Source organism: Helianthus annuus, chromosome 3 (assembly GCF_002127325.2).
Source record: "Helianthus annuus cultivar XRQ/B chromosome 3, HanXRQr2.0-SUNRISE, whole genome shotgun sequence".
NCBI lineage: Eukaryota > Viridiplantae > Streptophyta > Magnoliopsida > Asterales > Asteraceae > Helianthus > Helianthus annuus.
This window is the reverse complement of record NC_035435.2, coordinates 148,573,834-148,594,661: the sequence shown is the minus strand read 5'-3', so window position 1 is coordinate 148,594,661 and position 20,828 is coordinate 148,573,834. Positions and strand designations below refer to the sequence as shown.

General features: G+C 34.4%; 1 protein-coding gene across 2 annotated transcripts; it reads right to left on the bottom strand.

The window, feature by feature from the left end:
• Positions 1 to 3,369: 3,369 nt before the first annotated feature.
• LOC110930000 (pyruvate, phosphate dikinase, chloroplastic) lies at positions 3,370 to 19,124 on the bottom strand. Of its 2 annotated transcripts, XM_035987568.1 has the most exons (20): positions 18,875 to 19,124; positions 18,559 to 18,800; positions 10,394 to 10,450; positions 9,311 to 9,544; positions 9,092 to 9,229; positions 8,828 to 8,990; positions 8,450 to 8,685; positions 8,154 to 8,282; positions 7,874 to 8,053; positions 6,938 to 7,075; positions 6,690 to 6,854; positions 6,435 to 6,596; positions 5,878 to 5,967; positions 5,642 to 5,780; positions 5,381 to 5,558; positions 5,173 to 5,302; positions 4,722 to 4,988; positions 4,550 to 4,627; positions 3,916 to 4,007; positions 3,370 to 3,606 (listed from the first exon to the last, which is right to left on the bottom strand). In XM_035987568.1, the coding sequence occupies exons 2-20, from the start codon at positions 18,790 to 18,792 to the stop codon at positions 3,564 to 3,566; spliced, it is 2,853 nt and encodes a 950-aa protein (XP_035843461.1). In that variant the 5' UTR covers positions 18,793 to 18,800; positions 18,875 to 19,124; the 3' UTR covers positions 3,370 to 3,563. The 2 variants fall into 2 exon arrangements, with proteins under 2 accessions (XP_035843461.1, XP_035843462.1); XM_035987569.1 differs by lacking the exons at positions 18,559 to 18,800; positions 18,875 to 19,124 and adding an exon at positions 10,721 to 10,778.
• Positions 19,125 to 20,828: the final 1,704 nt, after the last annotated feature.

Genomic DNA, 20,828 nt, shown 5'->3' with positions numbered 1-20,828 from the left:
CCAACTCATCCTTATCTTTGATGATTTGAATTAAAGCAGACATTACCTCTCGACAAATCGGACATCCCTGTTCTTCACCAACATCAGCCCATCTGAGGAATCCACATCCTCCAACCTATAATCGGACATCATTAGCAACACCACAACTCAGTAATAATCACACAAGTACTTTCAATAAGCATAAAACAGAATTCACTTACACATCGAAGATACTATCTTCCAGGATTAGCCTTCATTTCTGATTGTTTGTAAACCGTTTGCCCACCGCAAGGACAGATAATGTCCGAGGGTTGAGTTTTCGCCATTGTTTCCTTCGATCGAAGCACAGAGGAAGAAGAGCTAGACATTTTCAGCAACAAGGGATTAAAGATGGATTGCATATTTTTTTTTTTGGGGGGGGGAATTGAATAATTGGGGGAGCAGGATTGAAGAAGGGTTTTGAACAGTGATTGAATTGGGGCAAAATGAGGAACCAGTAATCTTAAATGAGGAGGACGAAGGGCAAAATGGACATTTCAACGCGGACTAACGATCATAATAATGTTGGGTGGACGGATGGGGTAATATTGTGACATAACATCAATGTTGGGGGGGGGGGTTGAAATTATTTCCAGGGAGGTGGTCAGAGTGTCAATTGGCTTAAACCCCAGAGGGTAAAATTGCAGTTTACTCTATAATTTAAAAGGTAACCACAGTAATTTTTGACAATGTGAATTTCAAATCATTAACTTGAAATGAAAGTATTTAAAATTCATAATTAAGTCAATCATTTAAGTTCTTTGTTTCTGTTTTTTGACATGATTTCTTAACATTTATCATCTTTAGTATCTATGATAATTTTATTTTAAAAATACAAATTGTTTGTTTATATAACATGTTTTTAAGTACTCTTTTTTGGGGGTCGTTTTCTATGTCACTAATTATTGTGTGGTACTTATTTTTTTACGAATTTCGTAAACCATTTTCATGAAATATTAAATGATAAATTATTGTATAAATGATTCTATTTATCTAATCTCATAAGTAATTAAATAAATTAAAAAAATAAGTGTGTAAACATTAATGAAGATTTATATCATACCCAATTACCAAATTAAAAAAAAAAATAAGTGTGACAATTAGTTTTGTTTCACAGATTAAATTGGCCTTTGGTAATACTCTCTATTTCCAAATGCAAAACAAGACATTTTTTAAAACTACAATTTTTAATAAAGATGGTTGTTAAATATCATTGAGTAAATTAACCTTAGATGCCATTGATCTTGAAGATACCTATAACTCATACAACTTCATTGAGCTTCCTAATGATTTAAAGTATCATGTTTTTGAAAGTTGTAAAGGTGATACCTTGGTAAATGACTCTGTTGCATTAATATTTTTTTTTACTGTTTTTAATACCTTTTTAACAATTTACATTCTAATATTACTAACAATTTGTTCTTATTTGTAGTGGATACCTGAACATATCAAAATTTTCGCTGGTTTACGCAATAATTCCAAAATACTTATAAAGATGATTGGTGGATCTAAATGAGAATTAAAAATATCTATAGAAGAAGGGTTTTCCGAAACTACAAGGTTTATAATCTATTTGTGATATAATAGAGTTTGTAATCTATTTATAATATACTACATTTTTTTTTTCTTCGCATCTACATTTACTAATTGTTGTTTATTACAAGCATAATGTTCTCGGTTGGAATGATTTGATAAAATCTTGGGGAGTTCCACGGGGCAAGATGGGTATTTTCAAATGGTCAACGAGCCAAGAGAAGATTTTTGCTTGCAATAGATCAAGACCTTTAATATTTCATAAAATCATGTTTATCAAAACCATCTTCGCATAACACTGTTTTTTTTATATTTAATATTGTGTGTTTATTTATTGGTTGACATATTTGAACATTATCATGTGTTTTTTTTTTTTTATCATAAATCATTAGTATGATTTTAAAATTATGTCACATGTTCAAAAACCCATGTTTAATTATGCCACAACTTTAAAATTCGTTTATAGATAACTCATTGTATTATTTTAAATACGATGTTACTCATGAAATTGGAATATAAAAAACTTTCTCGAACCCGAGAAGCAGTCCCGGGTGATAACTTAGTATGCTTTATAAATATACATATGTGAACTTAAAGCCGGTTTTATATCGAAAGTGTTTGTTGCTAAACAATATTACGCAGGTTGTGTGACATCACGGATCAGGTTCAAATACAAAGTCTCATAAAAATAAGAAGTCGTAAGAAGGGTATCAAACGGACTCCGATTGAGTTCATTCAAGCAGCATTGGAACCGTTTCATCCAACTTTATGATATGAGATTTTAGGTTTTCACTTTTGGGTGTTTAGCTTGTAGATTTTAGGATTTTTGTTTAGATCATTGTGTCTTTTCTATTTTGCGTTATTGTGTCTTTTTTGCGACCCATTGTGGCTTTATTCCTCGACATTGTGTTATATTTTTCAGTATTGTGTTATATTTTGCTCGACATTGTATTATATTTTGCGATCTATTGTGTCTTTGTATACTTCTTATTTTTATGAGACTTTGTGGAATAACTTTACTCCAACATACATAACCGTCATTTGGGGAAGTACAACTTCAATTCAAGTGTGCGTTGCATAGTTGAGTTATAGATCTTGTTCGGCTGAATGTTCACATCAAATTTGTACATCACACTAGTGGTAAAGTGTAATTGATTCTGTCAAAATGATTCGATGGACATTTATTAATATTATCTTCAAAGTGAGTTTTCTATTAAAATATCCATGTGTTTATATAATGATAGCGATAAACTGAAGAAAGAAAGCCAAAATGTTAATTGAAAGGTAAAAGTTGTACAATGATAAGCTTTAAATAAATACAGCCACGCAAACCCATGTGTTCCTTATTTTGTGTGCAACGAGTTATGTAGCGACATGATGTAGAACAAGTTGATAGAAGCTACGAATATGATAATATCATAACATAACTTGGGTAGAGTTTGTTTTTAAGAGGTAAAATGTTTATAGTCTATAAACCACGTCTGTAGAAGAAGTGAACCAATTATCTTTGCAGTCAAAATTGTTTTGTCTTTTAAACATAGAGTAAAGTGCTATTTTGGTCCTGATTTGGACAGTTTTATCAGTATAATCCAAATCATCTGTGCGTCCAAAAAGTTTTCACTATCTATATTACGTATGATTGTGTGCCTTTCATAAATTGTATATAAAAAATGTCACTATTAGGATCCTAAGCAAAAAATATTTTTTATTTAGGAAAAAGACCTTGAGTTTAGAATCCACTTTAGGCCTTGAAAAGGTTGAGCCGACCATGGCCAGTTTTGACTCTTACAGTTACAAATATTTGGCAAAGTGTGCAACTTCAAAATATATGGAACTCAATGCATTGTTTGTGTATGAAAAGTAAATTCTTGTCTACCAAATGAAACCAAGATATAAGTGGTTATTTCGTCTAAACTGCGTTCATTTTCGCCATTACACTAGGGTCGAGACCCAGAATTATTTATATACAATGACGTGAATGTGAAGTGCGTAAGCCATCCGCCTTTTGAAGCTTAAACAGCAACTTGTGCAGCAGCTAGCCTTGCAATAGGAACCCTGCAACAACAATTGAAAAGAAGAAGCCCATAAACAATTATGCAAGAAACCATCCCAAGTCCAAGATGATGCTAGCCCAATAAGTCCAAACTGACACTCTAATTACTAATATCCCAAGCCCAAAGTGATACTAGCCCAATAAGCCCAAACCAACATCACACCATAACTAGTTTCATGTGATATGAGTTGTCATAAACTCAACACTTACTATTTGTCACTCTTTAAACCAAATGTGACAGTTTGTTACACTTGCAAATATACATGCATATGTGTGTACATTAATGCATACATACGGGCGTACATACATACCTAAATGGAGAACAGGACACGTAATCTAGTCCAACTTCGTCAAAAAATGCAACAGAAGAAGGCTCCCCACCATGCTCCCCGCATATCCCAACCTGCGTATCCATCGTTTAGTGGTTGATCCAATGAAAGTAGTTTACATTCATTCAATGATAACTAAAGATGACAATTTTGACTCATTTAATGAAAAAAACGGGCCGATTGGGGTTATACTTTGGCCATAACAGGTCAAATAGGTCAGGCAGAAAGTCACCCAAAATGTATTAAAAATACGTGTGACATTGTGACCTCCTAAATCATTTTACAAAGCAAAATATGTAAAAAATTAAAATTGTATAATAGGCAAAAATGGGCCGACCACGTTTAGTCACCAAAGTTTATTCAAGCAAAATATGTAAAAAATTAAAATTGTATAATAGGCAAAAATGGGCCGACCACGTTTAGTCACCAAAGTTTATTCAAAAACGTAAAATCTTTTAAATCATTTTATTTAAAAAAATCAACTTATAATAGTAAGTTCTTAATCATATTCACAAGCGTAAGCTGACCCGTTTTAAAAGCATATATTTTACCTTTTATTCAACCCACCCGTATCGTCCCCTTACAACACGGACACAGTATAGAGACCTGTGCTCACCTTTAACTTAGGATTGGCCGCACGGCCCTTCTCAGTAGCCATCTTGATCAATTGACCCACCCCTTTTTGGTCAAGAACCTATGAACCATCAAATGATATGTATGTCAATAACATTTACTCAGAATATCCACAATCTGTCTGTAATTTGTATACTATAACTGTTGTTACTTACCTCAAATGGATCATGTTGTAAAATGCCTTGGGAAAGATAAATTTGTAGAAACTTGCCAACATCATCTCTACTGTACCCGAACGTCATCTGTGTGAGATCGTTGGTTCCGAACGAAAAGAACTCAGCTTCTTTTGCGATCTCATCGGCGATTAGCGCAGCTCGAGGAATCTCAATCATGGTGCCCACCTTATACTCCAATGTCAACCCCATTTCAGCAAAAACATTCGTTGCTACACCGCGAATGAGACTAATTTGATGTCGCAGTTCCTGCGACAGAGTTTATTGTTACATCATTACCATAGTTTGAAGATATAAACTGAATAGTTTTTGTAGTTATACTAACTGTTTATCGGTATATAGTTGATTAATAATACATAATACCTGACATGCGGTTTTCATTATTCTATACAATAATGTGGTTAAGAGATTGAAGTTATGGAAAGTATCGTGCCTGAGGTGTTCCGACTAATGGAACCATGATCTCCGGAATAACTGTATGGCCCTGGTTGGTCATAGACACAGCAGCTTGAAAGATTGCACGAGCCTGCATCTCCGTTAGCTCCGGATATGAAATCCCAAGCCTGAGATCATAAAAATGGAACATGAATCAAGAACAACATGCAGATGTAATGGACTGAAATCACTAATGGAATGCGCACCTGCAGCCGCGAAAACCAAGCATTGGGTTCACTTCGGATAGTTTTTCGATCCTCGAATAAATTTCATCCTCGGTCATGCCTGTATCCACTGTAAGTTCACTCACTATGTGATCTAGATCACCTTCGGGTAGAAATTCATGAAGGGGAGGGTCTAAAAGGCGGATCGTCACCGGAAGTCCTAAAATATTCAACAAATATGATCTTTATACCTTGGAGATTATGAAATGATGTACATTCGGTGGTTAGAGTGCTAAAAATTACCATCCATTGCTCGGAAAATGCCCTCGAAATCAGATCTTTGGTAAGGCAGTAAGAGGTCCAGAGCTGCTTTTCTTTGCTCCAGAGTGACGGCCATGATCATTTTTCTTACAGCTTTTATCCTCTCATCGGAAGCGAAAAACTGTAAAAATATCAAATAACCCGAATCGAATATGTGTTAGCGATTATAATTGATGTGAATATGTTTACATTAGAGATGAGAACACTGAAAAGATTACCATATGCTCAGTCCTACAAAGTCCAATCCCTTGTGCACCATTGTTTCTAGCCGTTAAAGCATCATTAGGTGTGTCTGCATTTGCCATTACCTGTTCAAAAACCACCAAGAACCAGCCTATCATGTCAAAAACTCTATACTACAGATGTGGCAATTCCCGACCCGACATGAAAATAATCAGTTTTGGGTTGTCATATTTAATCTTCAATCTGGTTATTAAACGGGCTGTGTTCAGTTTGACCTGCATAATTAAACGGGCCATGTTCAGCTTGACCTGTTTAGTCCGTCTAATTAAACATGTCGACCCGCCAACCCGTTTAACTCCTTTTACAACCCGCCGAACCGATTAACACATTTATAGTTTGACGTGTTTAGATAAATGGGTTAAGGAGTCTTGTTCAGGTTACATCATTTGAAGTGTGTGTTTTTGAGATGAATAAATATATGGGTTGTGTTCGGGTTAAACAACACAACCCGATACAATTGACACCCCTACTCTATAGTTCACTAAACTTGTGGAATGATCCTGAATTACTTCAGTTATGGTCAATACAATACCTTGAGACGTCTTACTTGATCAGCCCACGACATAAATATTTCTAAATCAGGGCTCATCGCGGGTGGAGCCAGTTGCTGTTTACCCAATATAACTTCACCGGTTGAACCATTAAGTGAAATCCATTCACCTTCTCTAATCACATGGTCACCTACCGTAAGAACCTGCATAAAAAAAGGTCCGTTTTTGTTAAGCTTATAATCTCGTTTACTTGATTAAAGCTTACAACCGTAACGATTTCGTTTAAAGAGATTGACCTTCTGGTCATCATTCACACGAATATCAGCACAACCAGAAACGCAACACTTCCCCCACCCACGGGCCACCACTGCTGCATGCGATGTCATTCCTCCTCTAGCTGTTAAGATTCCCGTTGCTGCATGCATACCACCAACATCTTCTGGGCTGGTTTCGGTCCTTACCTTCACTTTGCATCAACATATTTACGATATCACTTCAATTTAAAGAAAAATAATCGAACAGGCGAATAGCGTATGATGCATACCAAAATGGCACTCTTTCCTTGTGCATGCCATGTTTCTGCATCCTCTGCACTAAAAACAACCTGCCCCACTGCTGCCCCGGGGGATGCCGGCAAACCGGTTGCTACCACTTGGCTTTTGTAAGCTGATGGATCATCAAACTGGACCACAGATACATAATTATATTATAAATTGCTATTAAAGAACAAGTTGGGGTTACTGTAGCGTTCGTCGCATCATCAGCAACTTCTTTTTTCTTTTTTGTTTTTTTTTGGTACTTTAGCCCCTTAACTTTCTGTTTTTACAATTATACCCCCTCGAGTTTTAAGTGCTATTTTTTATATATGTATGTGTCGATATAAATTCAAGTTGGTTTACGTTTCGACGTAAATTTTTTTCGGAAATGAGTCGGGTCAAATATAATACGTTTTCGTGCATAATTTTATGTAAGCTTTCAGTTGGTCTACGTTTGTTCGGAAACGAGTCGGTTCAAATATAATAAGTTATCATTACACGGTATAAATTTGAGTTACTTTACGTTTCGATGCCGCCGCAACACGGTACCATCCTTTTAACTTTTAAAACCACTATTTTCTTACGTTTCAAAGTAAATTTTTTTAAGGAAATAAGTCGGGACAAATATAGAACGTTTTCATGCTTATTTTTATGTATGTTTTTAGTTGGTCTACATTCTGACATAAATTTTGTTCGGAAGCGGGTCAAGTCAAATATAATATGTTTGACTCAGACTGTATAAATCCGCGTTACTTTACGTTTCGACGCCGCCGCAACGTGTGAAAGAAATATACTACTCAGAACTAAGAATATGAAAAATGGACAACAAAGTGTTTGTTGGTTAACGGTTAACCCAACTGGTCCCAGCCCATACTAAAGAATGACCCGTTGCAACCCGGGCCTGTTTTTGACCCTTTACCAACCCGAAGACCCGCTGACTGTACCTGTGGATGAAGAAGTTGATCTAGATGTTGAGTTTCAACCCTCTTAATTGCCGTTTTTGTATCAATTAACCCTTCATTCACCATTTCTACCGCAATTGTCACTGCACCTTTGCCGGTACGTTTCCCTGTCCGGCATTGCAACATCCAAAGTCTGTTTTCTTGAACTGTGAATTCGATATCCTGTGCTCGTAGCACCAAAGATATTGTTACATTTTTCAGCACAACTAAAAATAAGCGAAAAAGATTTTTTATTTTTTATTTTTTTTATTTTTATGATTACCATCATATCTTTATAGTGTCTCTCTAAGATCTCACAGTTCTCCACAAGCTCTCTGTATGCGTCCGGCATGCAAGTCTCCATGGTCACCAAATCTTGTGGTGTCCTGATCCCAGCAACAACATCCTCTCCCTGTTTAAAAAAGTTCAAATTATTATAAACAATGCAAAAAAAGTGTTAGCGGGCCAACCCAACCCAACCCAACATGTACTAAAAGCCCGTTTTGACCTATTACCCAACCCGCCCATCTTTCCACCTATAATCAATATAAATGTTTAAATGCGAAACATGATTTTTACCTGAGCATTGATCAAAAACTCCCCATAAAGCTTTTTTTCACCCGTGCTTGGATTCCTAGTGAAAAGAACACCGGTTCCTGAAGTGTCCCCCATGTTGCCAAACACCATGCATTGAATGTTAACCGCGGTCCCCTTTAACCCAGTTATCTGGTTAATACTCCTGTACTTATTGGCCCTCGGGCTGTCCCACGAATCAAAAACCGCATTCACCGCCAACTCGAGCTGTTTCTTTGGATCTGCAGAATAAAAACACTCGTAATAACACAAATCTATTTTTATGTAACGGGTCGAAAAGGGTTACTCGTTCTCCTTTTTGCTATTTTTTATTTGACCCGTTAGGGATAAACACTCATAAAACTTTAACACAAATATTCATACCTGTAGGAAACTTTTCACCCTTTGCTTCGACATACACGTCCTTGTATTGCTCAACAAGATCTTTAAGATCAGCAGCAGTGAGGCCGGTGTCGAGGTGAACCCCTTTTTCAGCTTTCAACTGTTCTAACTTTTCCTCAAATAATGCATGTGGGATACCCATGACCTTTATAAATCATCTCAAACTAGTTAATGCCAGACGGATAACTTGATTAACATTTAACAATCAAAGTAAACTATAGATTAAGAAATGAAAGTAGCACTTACAACATTGCCAAACATATCTAGAAACCTTCTATATGAGTCGTAGGCAAAACGCGCTCCACTTTTGCCGGCTAGACCAGCCACGACCTCGTCGTTAAGCCCAAGATTCAATACGGTGTCCATCATACCAGGCATCGATATCTAAATTCAAATTAACAATATAAAAAAAAATTAGTTGTTTGATGTGGCAAAATGCACATAACATGGTTGCAGAATACGTACCGCAGCGCCTGAACGGACGGAAAGGAGGAGAGGCTTAGACGGGTCGCCGAGAGATGCACCCATCTCTTTCTGGACAAACTGTAAGCCTTCCAAAATCTCATCCCACAAACCAGGAGGCAGTTTTTTTCCACTTTGTTGATATTCATCACATGCTTCAGTTGAAATAGTGAGCCCAGGAGGAACTGATAGACCAATGCTTGCCATCTCAGCAAGGTTTGCTCCTTTTCCTCCCAACTGTATTCATTCCAAATGTTTAATAAAAGATAACAGAATGAAATGATTACCTTGTTATCTTATATTATATTACAGTATGTTACATGCATTTTATTTTGTTGTTTACATTGCATAACAATATTATTTTTCTATTCATCCATTTGTTCATAGTATTATCTATTATTTTGTACGTTATATTATATGCTTAACTCTATAATAATAACAACAATTCAAACAAAATCTATATTAACCTTTGTAATAATAATAATATTATTATTATTATTATAAGTAAGATTCTATATCTAGTAAACTGAAGACTGCAACAAAAATCATGTTATAATAATTTATTTGTAATTGTAATTGTAATTGTAATTGTAATTGTTATTGTTATTGTTATTGATGTTGATAATAATTTCGCTTCATTCCAATTTTAAACCAAAAGTTAAAAAAAAAAAAAAACAGTCAAGTTTTATGTTCAATTTTTTTTTTCTGTTTAAATTTTTATAAATCATTATATGATAATATCAAACACCGTTATTTTACCTTATTTATTTCACTCCAAACTTAAGAATAATATTTATACCTTTTCGTTTTGGGTTGTGTGCCTGTTTCGTATATCCCTTTAATAATATTTTAAGGGCTTTGTATATTATCCGTTAAAAACTTATATTTTAATAAAACATCATATTTTCAAACTAAGAAAGCATACATGATATTCCCTTAAAATTTTCACACTTACTAAGTTGTTTAACTAAAAAAAAAGTAATTTTGTTAAATCATTTTCACAATCATACCAATTATATATTATCGATATCAAACTTATTAACATAACTTAAATTAAGAAGAAAAAGAAAATAATGATTTGCTTACCAAGGATTTCATGTCCTTGTTACCATCACTTCTTCCTTTGCCAAAAGTGAATACTCTCTGCATATGCAACCAAACACACAATTAAACGTTGTTCAAATTAATCTTTCTTTACCAAACTCCTACTCAATATCGACGGTGCCCAAAAATATTATGTTGTAGAGTATAATCATACAATTATGTGACACATACAAAGCCGGTAACTATTACGTCTCACAGTACAATTATACAACACATGTAAGAGTTACTTTTTTTAGCATATATTACATATATGTGTGTATATACACACAAAAACAAAGAAAAGAGGGAAGGGGAAGGAGTAGATTTGACCTTTGCCATTGTGTAGTGACCTTGAACAATATTTGTGTGGACTTGAGCACAATTTAAGTCATTGGTGCTATTTATAAGCTATGTATGTACAAGGACTTATATCTATGGCCCTTCAACTGTCTACCAATTTACGGATTTGGCACAATAATTTTTCTTTTTGCAACGGTGAATTTATCGTGTTAGGCCACCACACTTCTCAAATTGGAGGGCCCCGTTGTCCTACTCCAACCAGACTATGTTGTCTTAACCGGGTCCATGCTGGCTTCAGAGTTTGGCTTGGGCATTCCCACTGGAAACCATATTGTCAACTGCCACTTGACCGATGTTGTGCCACCACAAGAGCTGAAAACTCTCTGACGTAACATATTGTGGGACGAAAACCCGGGTAGGCTCAGGATAGAACGTGACACCTCTACAAGGAGACTGACTCTATCCATCATTGTCTAATCCACCAAAGCAATACAAGTGATGATTGAACTTAGTCACAGCCACAAGGGATTAACAATATTTTACAAGTTATGAACATACCTTTCCATTTAGATCTTTCCTTTTTCTTTCTGTTTTATTAAAACGGAAATATATCATGAAAATTGAAAATAACCATATTTAGTATATTCTTCAAAAGCACAATACTTTTCCATTTTTTATATATAGATTTATTTGTGTGTATGCGTCTATATCTACTTACGATTATCCGTTTTATTTTCACATCTACTTTCGATTATCCGATTTATTTTCACATATATATGTGCTTTAATGTTAGAAAAAAGTGTGACGACACGATAAGTAAAGTTGACACAAATTATATAGCCTGTGAATATAATGACTACTAGGATGTAAACGAGCCGACCTGATCTGAGTCCGCACTACCTCGACAAATTCGTTAACTATACCAAAATACATTGAACTTGAAAGAAAAACTCTAGTTATATGTATTTAGTACCGTACGATATTAATATTAATATTTACGTCAATTTGCATGTATTCTATAGTGACACGTCAATCTACGTGGCAATAGACAAAGACACGTGAGCATCTTATCTTGGAAGGCTGAAAACTGCATTCCTTTGTCTCTATATCTGATCCGTGAGGAGGCCTGGTTAAAGTTTGAGCCTTGTACGTCTTGTCGTGGAGTATAAATTGTGATAACTATTTTCATTTATGGATTCATATTTCAAAATTTGTTTTATTCTTTTCTTTGAGTATAAATAGAAAACAAACTAATAACAATGATACCTTGTCTATTTATGTTAACTAGTGATATTCCCCCGCGCTTCGCGGCGGGGATTAAGTCGATATCAATTTGGTTCGTTACAGTATCTGCACTCGTTATAGTAATTGAAAGAGAAAGCATTACATCGATTGAAAAAAAAAAACAAAAAAAAACACATATTGATATCGTACCTATATATGTTGTTCAGTTGATATCGGTTCAGTTCGCTTGCATTTTATGTTTATTTCATTTTATTTCAACATTACTACGATATATTTTTATAACGGATATTATGTCGCTATCGTACCAAGCCCAATCGAAACCAATTGAACAATATTTGTATCAGAATCAATATTTTTTTTAGTTTTTTGCTTTCAATAAATTAATACTGTATCGCTACCATATTGTACCGAACATCATTGGTATCGATATACATTCCGTTTTATTGTTTCCTGTTTGATAACGGGTACTATGATCGTATCTTAAAAGTTATATGAGAGAACAAAATATACTTAAATCAATTTAAGTAATAAACCAAGAAAATAATAAAACCTTAGAAAAATCAATATTGAAAAAAATCAAAAACAATTGTTCCCCTCTTTTTATTTCAACATTACGATATATATTTTTTAAACGGATATTGTGTCGCTATCGTACAAAATTCAATCAAAACCGATTGAATAACATCTGTATCCGTATTTATTTTTAATGTTTTTGCTTTCGATGAATTAATATCCTATCGCTACCATACCGTACTGAACAACATCGGTACCAGTATATATTCATTTTTATGACTTCTTGTTTGATAACTGGTACTTTAATTGTATATTAAAAGTTATATAAAAATATATGTTTAAATCAATTAAACAAATAAAACAAATAAAACAAATATAATACTAATAAAAACCTAGAAAAAAAAACAATATTAATAAAAACTCAAAACACTGTTCATGGCGACTTTCTAATAATATGTATAATATTTGCTTATAAATACCTAACGGGCCCGTGGGTTCATAAGAGTAAACCTAATATCCAATAATCCTAAGCTAGATCGATAAGTGTTTTTGCTAAACATAATAGTAAGACCTTAGATCGGTATCTTAATAACATTTGGTTGGATGTATTAAACAATTGCAAGTTGGGTACCATGCAAACGCTAACCAATATATCCCCTATGGCCCTATGTCTCCATTTAACCAAACTCGTGACGATTCAACTAGTAACTATTAAAATGTTAAAAGTAAATTGTTTCAATAAACTATGCTTAAATTCGTACAAAATGATGGGTTCTTTTCATAGGGTAAAAGGTATTTTTGTTATCAAACATATCAACAAAGTTAAATCATTCTAAATCTTTTTTTTTTCTGGACGCCAAGGTGTCATCTATTTTTTTTGGGTGCGAGACACCCCACACCCCCCTCATTGGGGAGGCACGTCGCCCCTCCTTGGCCAGACGTGAGTGTCTTAATCGTGTCCCAGCTGGTATCAGAGAGTGACGGACGACGTCCAGGGAGAAAACCCCACAGATACCTCGCCTTGGATCAGGGCTTGACGAGTTGAGAGCCGCCACAGAGGAGAAAACCCGAGTGTATCAACGAGTTGGACTGGAATCATTTGCAAATCATTCTAAATCTATCTCCAACCCTTTCACATGGAGGAGAATTCGTGAGAAAAGCTGATGATGATGTGAATGGGAGAGAGACGAAAGAGATGACGGATCCTACAACTCACATACTTGTATATACATTTATTAACTAACTAATAAAACTAGAGTCGTACTTACTTGTGTTTGTGCAGGGACGCAGTTGGAATTCAGAACGTATAGCACACCATAACAACCGATAAAAATATTTGTAAAATAAAACAAAATACTATCTAAATCGGTTAAGCTATTTGTGTCATAACCCTACTCTAAACATCAAAATAATAAGAAAATGTAAAACAATATAGTAAATAACAAAGGTATAAAAGGTAATCGAAAAAGAAAACGATAGAATGCCGGTCGGTTTCGGTGCGCTCGTTATAGCAAAGAAAAAGAAAAGTTAGAAAATGTGTTAAAAAAGGTATCGATGCGTTCGTTAAAAAAATTAAACTGAAAAGAAACATTCGTCACACTCATTATAGCAAACAAAAAGAAAAGTTAAAAAGAAAATATGTCTAGAAAGATTTTAATATGTTCGTCAAAAAACTATTTATGGGTAAAAAAGTAATTTGCTTAACGTAAAATGAAAAAAATATAATATTTAAACTAAATGAGTTGTAAATGAAAAAAGATTTACACTAAATGACGAAATAGATTAAATGACAATAAAACACTTTTCATCTTGGTAAAACCAATATTTAAATGTGTTTACCGAAATCTAAATTGAACTAATGTAAAACGGTTCAAAAATTAAAACAAATACAAAATACCATGAAATCCTAAAAATAGATGGGAGTTAATAATCCTACATGGTAAAATCTTATTCTCATATGGTGTATACGGGCCGTATACCTTATACGGCCCGTATAAACCATGTGAAAAAAAAAATTTGATCGTATACAATGTATACGAAATGTTTACACGGGCCGTATAATGTTATACGACACGTATACATCGGGTTCCACCAATTTCTCTTGGCAGTATAACATTATATTGCTCGTATACAATTATATACGGCTTGTATACAATTATATACGGCTCGTATAAGGTTATATTGCCCGTATACATGTAAAACAAAAAAAAAGATTCTATTGTATTTATTTCTGTGTAAAAGCATTCTATACGGGCCGTATAAAGTTATATACAACATGTATACAATAAATATGTGAAAATAAGATTATAAAGTACATCTAAACAAGGTAAGGATAGTGTAAAAAGGGCCTAAAGTGTGAGAAGTGTGAGAAGTGTATTATAACACTATATATAATACTATATAACATCATATAAACACCGTATAACAATATGTAACACCATATAATACCCTATAACACTATGTAACACTATATAACATTATATAACAAATATAACACTATACATCTATCATAGACATGCTATCAGACAACCTATAGTGTTATATTTGTTATATAATGATATATAGTGTTACATAGTGTTATATGGTATTATATGGTGTTATATATTGTTATACGATGTTTATATGGTGTTAAATAGTGTTATAATACACTTCTCATACTTTAAGCACTTTTTACAAGATCCTCTACCCATCTAAACAATCACCTAAATAGAATTACAAAACCCGTGTTTTAAATTTGTAAAATGTTCAATTAGTCAAAACATATATATATTTTTTATTTTATCATATTAGTCATTTGGTTGATTGTAGTTTAGTTGATTTGTCACCCAATGGTATGTGAGTTGACCCAATTACTATTAATGTATTTTCTATCATTCAAACATATTGTATACCTATATTAATTTGAAACATAACCGAACAATAGTGAAATAACGGTAACGGCGTCACACGTAATTTTTACTTTTACAACTTCAGCCCTTGACTTTGGTTATTTATCATCAAGTAGAAATTTGAGTCAGAGATACATATGGAAGACAGATTGCGACGCCACCTGCCATCGAGGTGGACCGCCCCTGCTCAACTTTCTTCGCTGTTCATGGATTCTCCGGTGTGCGACCGACTATGACGACGGTGGATCAAGAACAGAGGTAGCGACAGTGATGACACGGTGACATTTCGGTGGGGGCAAGTCATAGGTGTGACGTTTGGCTTCTGTCACGAAGCCAACGGTGACGACGGCGGCGGCGTTGTTACTAGACCACGTTCTTTTACCGCGACGAGCCAACGGTGATGACGGCTGTGACATTTCGATTGGGCAAGTGATGGCTGTGATGGTGGATTGGCTAAATACCACTCTTTACACCGTAGCCGCCGGTTTACGACCAGAGCATCAATTTTTGCCGGTTTACGACCCCCGTATCTGGACGTCGTCTATCAGTGATATCACCGGTCAAGATTCAAGAACAAAGGGTGAAGGAGGAGGTGCTTCATAAAGGTGATGCTCAGCCGCTGATCGTCGTCGTGAGGTGGTCGCGCCCCTCCAATGGTCTACAATAGCTGTAGCTGACAAGGGATTTTGAAAAATGAAGAGAAGTAGAGAACTATGGTTGTTTTGATATTGGGTTTGGGTAAATGGTTTTGGGAAGGTAATGGTTTTTGCACGTGGTTTGTATCAGACATTTTTTTACTACATTTATTATTTTACATTATGTTAGTGTGAAATAAATCACATTACCTTCACCTAAGATACTAAAGTCCACTTAACTCGTGCCGTAACTTTCATAATATTTCTAGGCCAATATAGTTCGTATCGCGTATCAGGATGCGTTAACAGATCGTAGTTTTCAAGTAAAGTCTACATCTACGTCGCATCATTTGGGTTCACATCAACTTTTAATATCAGTATCTGTATCGCTATTTGATTTTACCTGTTTTGTTACTATACCAAGTACTTGTACTGCAATGAGCTTAACCAATACCAACCCAATTTCCGCGCTAACGCGTGGAATAAAAATACTAGTTTATCCTCATTTTACAAAACATTCTCAAAGATGGTGGTCCTCCTTCGTGTCAAGCCACACGTAACTCACCATCTTCTCTTTTCTGTCACGTGGCTCAAAATGGCTTTAACCACGACCGTCGGAGATATCGAACACAACACACTAAAAAGTTACTAGATGGTGTGAGTCAGATGGTGTGCACGACACGTGTTGTATAACCATGTTAGTGTCTGCATGTATTGACGTGGCAGTTTCTCCTTATCTCTGTGGAAAACAAAAACATTTGTATCTTCTTGTCAGTTCCTTTACATTGGAGTACTGGACTACACACCTGAGACTTAAAAATTAAGCGCCATCCGACATGTTGGCGACACGTAAACGCGCGTAAGAACTCAGACGAGGTGTGGGACGGGACGTGGAAGAGTGACGTTGTTTGACACGTGACAAACACTTTTTGTTATTATTTTATATTTAAAATCTATAAAAAAATCTATTAAATTTAAACCCACCAACACAGAGTTACCACGTCGTCTCCCGTTTGCCCTCAACGCCAGTGGAAATGCACAACGCCGTCAACGGGGTGATCTGGGCGGCGAGATCTGGCCTCCACGCCAGATTTCAATACCCACATCATTTGATCTTAAGTTGTGTTCTAGATGAACTATGTATTGATATAATATGATATGCTGAGGCTGTAAAATAAGAAGTAACTAGTTTTAGAACTCGTGTTTTGTAGCGGAATCATTTAACCGAACAAAATGTAGACGTAAAAACGTTAAATCAAACACGCACATTGCAGCGTGGTTAACTCGTAAAAATTAGATCGATTTAGGACCCGGGCATTGTAATGGAACCGTTAAATTGAAAAAAAAAATAACATAAAAACATTGAGACACACGCGTTCATACGTTGCAACATGTTAACTTACAAACTTTAGACCAAAACGTAAAACGAAAAATTCCTAAAATATATATATAATATATATAATGAAACAAAGTTGAAAGTGGAAAAACGTGGAGGTAAAAAAACAAAAAGAAAACGGTTTCTGACAAAGTTGTAAAAGAAGTGAAGTATAGGGGTGAAAATTGTAACAAAATTACATAGTAACTCCTACTCACAAACAAAACTTGATAACTAAAAGAAGTGTAGGGGTAAAAATTGTAACAAAATTACATAGTAACTCCTACTTACAAACAAAACTTAATAATTAATATATGGTTAATAATTTATCTCAATATTTCACACTACCCATTTATGTGCTGATATAATGATAAACCTATACGATTTTCAAAATTTTATCATTCAGTAGTGGCTAATGTGAAACATTTATTGAGTTGTCAAACCAATTTTCATCGTATGATCAAGCCAACGTGTATTCAATGTTTGGAATGGAATTAATAATCTGGAATTCGGATTCCGGCTTCAAATTTGTTTTTCGAATCTTGTTAGCAATCTATTCGAATACATATTTTGTTTTCGTTTCGAATTTGTGATTTTCTTATTCAAATATCTGAATTTATATCATATACAAATATATAATTTTAAAAAAATAAAAAAATAGGCTCTGTTTCAGTCTAACAAATATATGGTTGGTATTCAATAAAACTGACCTTCTCACTTCAAAATAACAAGTGGGCCACATATCAACTCATCACGTATCAGGAATCATAAAGTCCAGAACTAAGTCGCACTTGTCATGCCACACAAGTCACAACTCATCTCAATACTTAAATCGAAGCATAGTCTTTTGCTTATAATTATGTCCCTAATACGAACTGAACCAACCCAAATTCGATTTTTCAAATTTCAATGGCTTTCTCGAAACCTAATTTCACCTTCAACAACTCCAAATTCAAGGATCTCAATTCTATCAAATCAAAACCCAAAAATTCGATTAAATAAACACCTAATAGCAACCGCTATAGAGAGGAAGTTTAAGTCCTGAACGTCGGCTCGTATTTTGGTAATTCAAATTACAGCTATGGTCCTTACAGTTTCAATAGCGCAGTAACACAATAAATAAAATATACTCACTAGTCCACTATGTATATTTTTTTTATGGCAACGCTTACTCTACTCCATATATATCTAGTTTTGGTAATTTAAACATACCTTTTTAGTCGTTACCACCGGAGGAGACACTGGATTAAGAACCGCTCGAATTGGAACCGAACCACCACTGGTGTGTGCTTCTATCCCGCCAGAAACCCACCGTATAAAACGCGGTTGACGGTGGTGGTGGTTTAATCTCTGGTGATCACCCGTCCGCCGTTGTTTCAATCTCGTCGGTAAACACGACTCATCAGCTGATTTTAGAATCATCCCCTTAACAAACAACGAACTCATCTTCTCCCCTACACAAATTCACAAACACTCGTCAAACAGAATCAAATACAAATAGATCAAACGGATATATAACCAAACGTACCGAATTCGACAATAATTAGCAGGAGGAGAATGAGAGATCGTGAGATCGAGTTGATCAAAGGGTGTTGGTTATTACTAAGTGAAGATATGAATTATGAGCATTTGGGCGGTTAATTGATATTTGCAGGTTTGACTATAAACGGAATCAAAGGTTAATTATAACTTTATAAGTTGTGGTCATATTGAAGCCTTCGTTTTCAGGGAAGACGACATGAGGAGATGTATGGTATTCAGCCAATGACTAAAAGTTACTCCAAGTGTTGAGGATTGGATATGGGTGTACCATATCACATTGCAAATGGAAAACGACTATTTTTTTGAAATATTATTTTTTATATTTATTGTGGAAGATGCCAGAGAAATATTGGTGGGGTTGTTACTTGAATTGGCTATGTGTGAATGTGTCATGGTACGGGTCTTCTTTTTTGTGAAAATATGATTGAGAAAATGATTAAGTTTGTAAAAAGGGTTGTAACTTTATGAGTGTTAAAAGCTAAAAAGATCCAACTTTTTAAAGAGACGAAGTTATGTTACAGCCTTAATTTTTACCACTAAATTGTCTTAAATATACTTTCTTGTGTTTAATTCTTAAGATCCTTATTTTTTATCCATTTATAAACACTTTTAATGATAGTTAATACTAGGGGTGAGCTTTTTGCGGTTTCAACCCACGAGAACCTTAAACCCGATCCGCGAGAACCATCGACTCAAACCTTATTGAATATATGGGTCAGTTCCCGGTTCTAGATTTATAAGAAATATCGGTTTCAAGTCGGGTGAACCAGTAGTTCTAATATAAGAACCACAAGAACCATTTGTATTTTAATTAGAATGTATAGAAAAACTACAATTTATAGAAATGGTCCAATAGATATGTATTGTTAACGCAAAAAATAACACATTGATCTTCTTTTGTCTCTCCGCTATTCTTTTTTACATGTTATTGTAATCGATATCACGTTATATTAATAAAATATTTAAAAATATCATTTTAAAGAAAAACACTGTATTTTTCATGAAATATTTTCCAACTAAATGTATATGTATGGATGCGATATATATTACAATATATATATATATGGAGGGGCTCATGCAAGAACCACCCTTATTGTGAGAACATTGAGAACCAATGTGAACACAACCTAAAATAGCTAAAAAAAAACCTAAAAAAACCTAACCCCCACCCCCCCCTCCCCCAAAAAAAAAAAAAAAAACCTAACCACCCCCCCCTCCAAAAAAAAAAAAAAAAAACCTAAACCCCCCCCCCAAGCTAAAATGCTAAAAACTAAACCTCTAAAAAACCTAAAAAAAATCTAAAAAAAATCTATTTTTTTTTAATATTTTTTATGCTCAAATCGCTACTTTTAGTGGCCAAAAAAATTTTTTTTTTTAAATTAAAAAAAAAATTTTTGGCTTCGAAAAGTAGCGATTTTTATATAAAAAACATTAAAAAAAATTCTGTGTGATTTTTAGCTATTTTTATGCATTTTTGGTGTGTTCACATTGGTTCTCGCGGTTCTCACAATAAGAGGTGGTTCTCGCATGATCTTCTCCCTACATATATATATATAGGTAGAGGATCCTGTACAAAGTCCTATTTTTGTGAGAAGGGTGAGAAATAATGTGGTGATGACAAGTGTCCTATATGTAAATTAATTCAAAAGGGTGAATTAGTAATTTTCTATTTCTTTCAATTAATTGATTAAAAGATAACTGCCCAAAATAACCGCCACCCTTTATTATAGGAATTCGAATTTAGGAATTAATCTACGAATTTGTGTAGTGTTATATAATTCTGTAGTGCAACAACCATTCAGAACTGTATAGTGTTATATATTTTTTATATAGTGTTACTAGGTTATAACCCGGGAATACTCCCGGGTTGTTAATCTATGTTTCTAAAAAAATAAATATATACATATATATATGAATAAATGAAAATTTCATGATGAATA

Coding starts and splice junctions, on each gene's coding strand:
- LOC110930000 (XM_035987568.1), bottom strand. CDS start 18,792: ATGAGTTCGTTGTTTGTTAAGGGGATGATTCTAAAATCAGCTGATGAG. Junction 10,451..18,558: donor CGGTGGTAACGACTAAAAAG/GTATGTTTAAAT, acceptor TTGCATATGCAG/AGAGTATTCACTTTTGGCAA. Junction 8,991..9,091: donor TAGATATGTTTGGCAATGTT/GTAAGTGCTACT, acceptor TGATTTATAAAG/GTCATGGGTATCCCACATGC.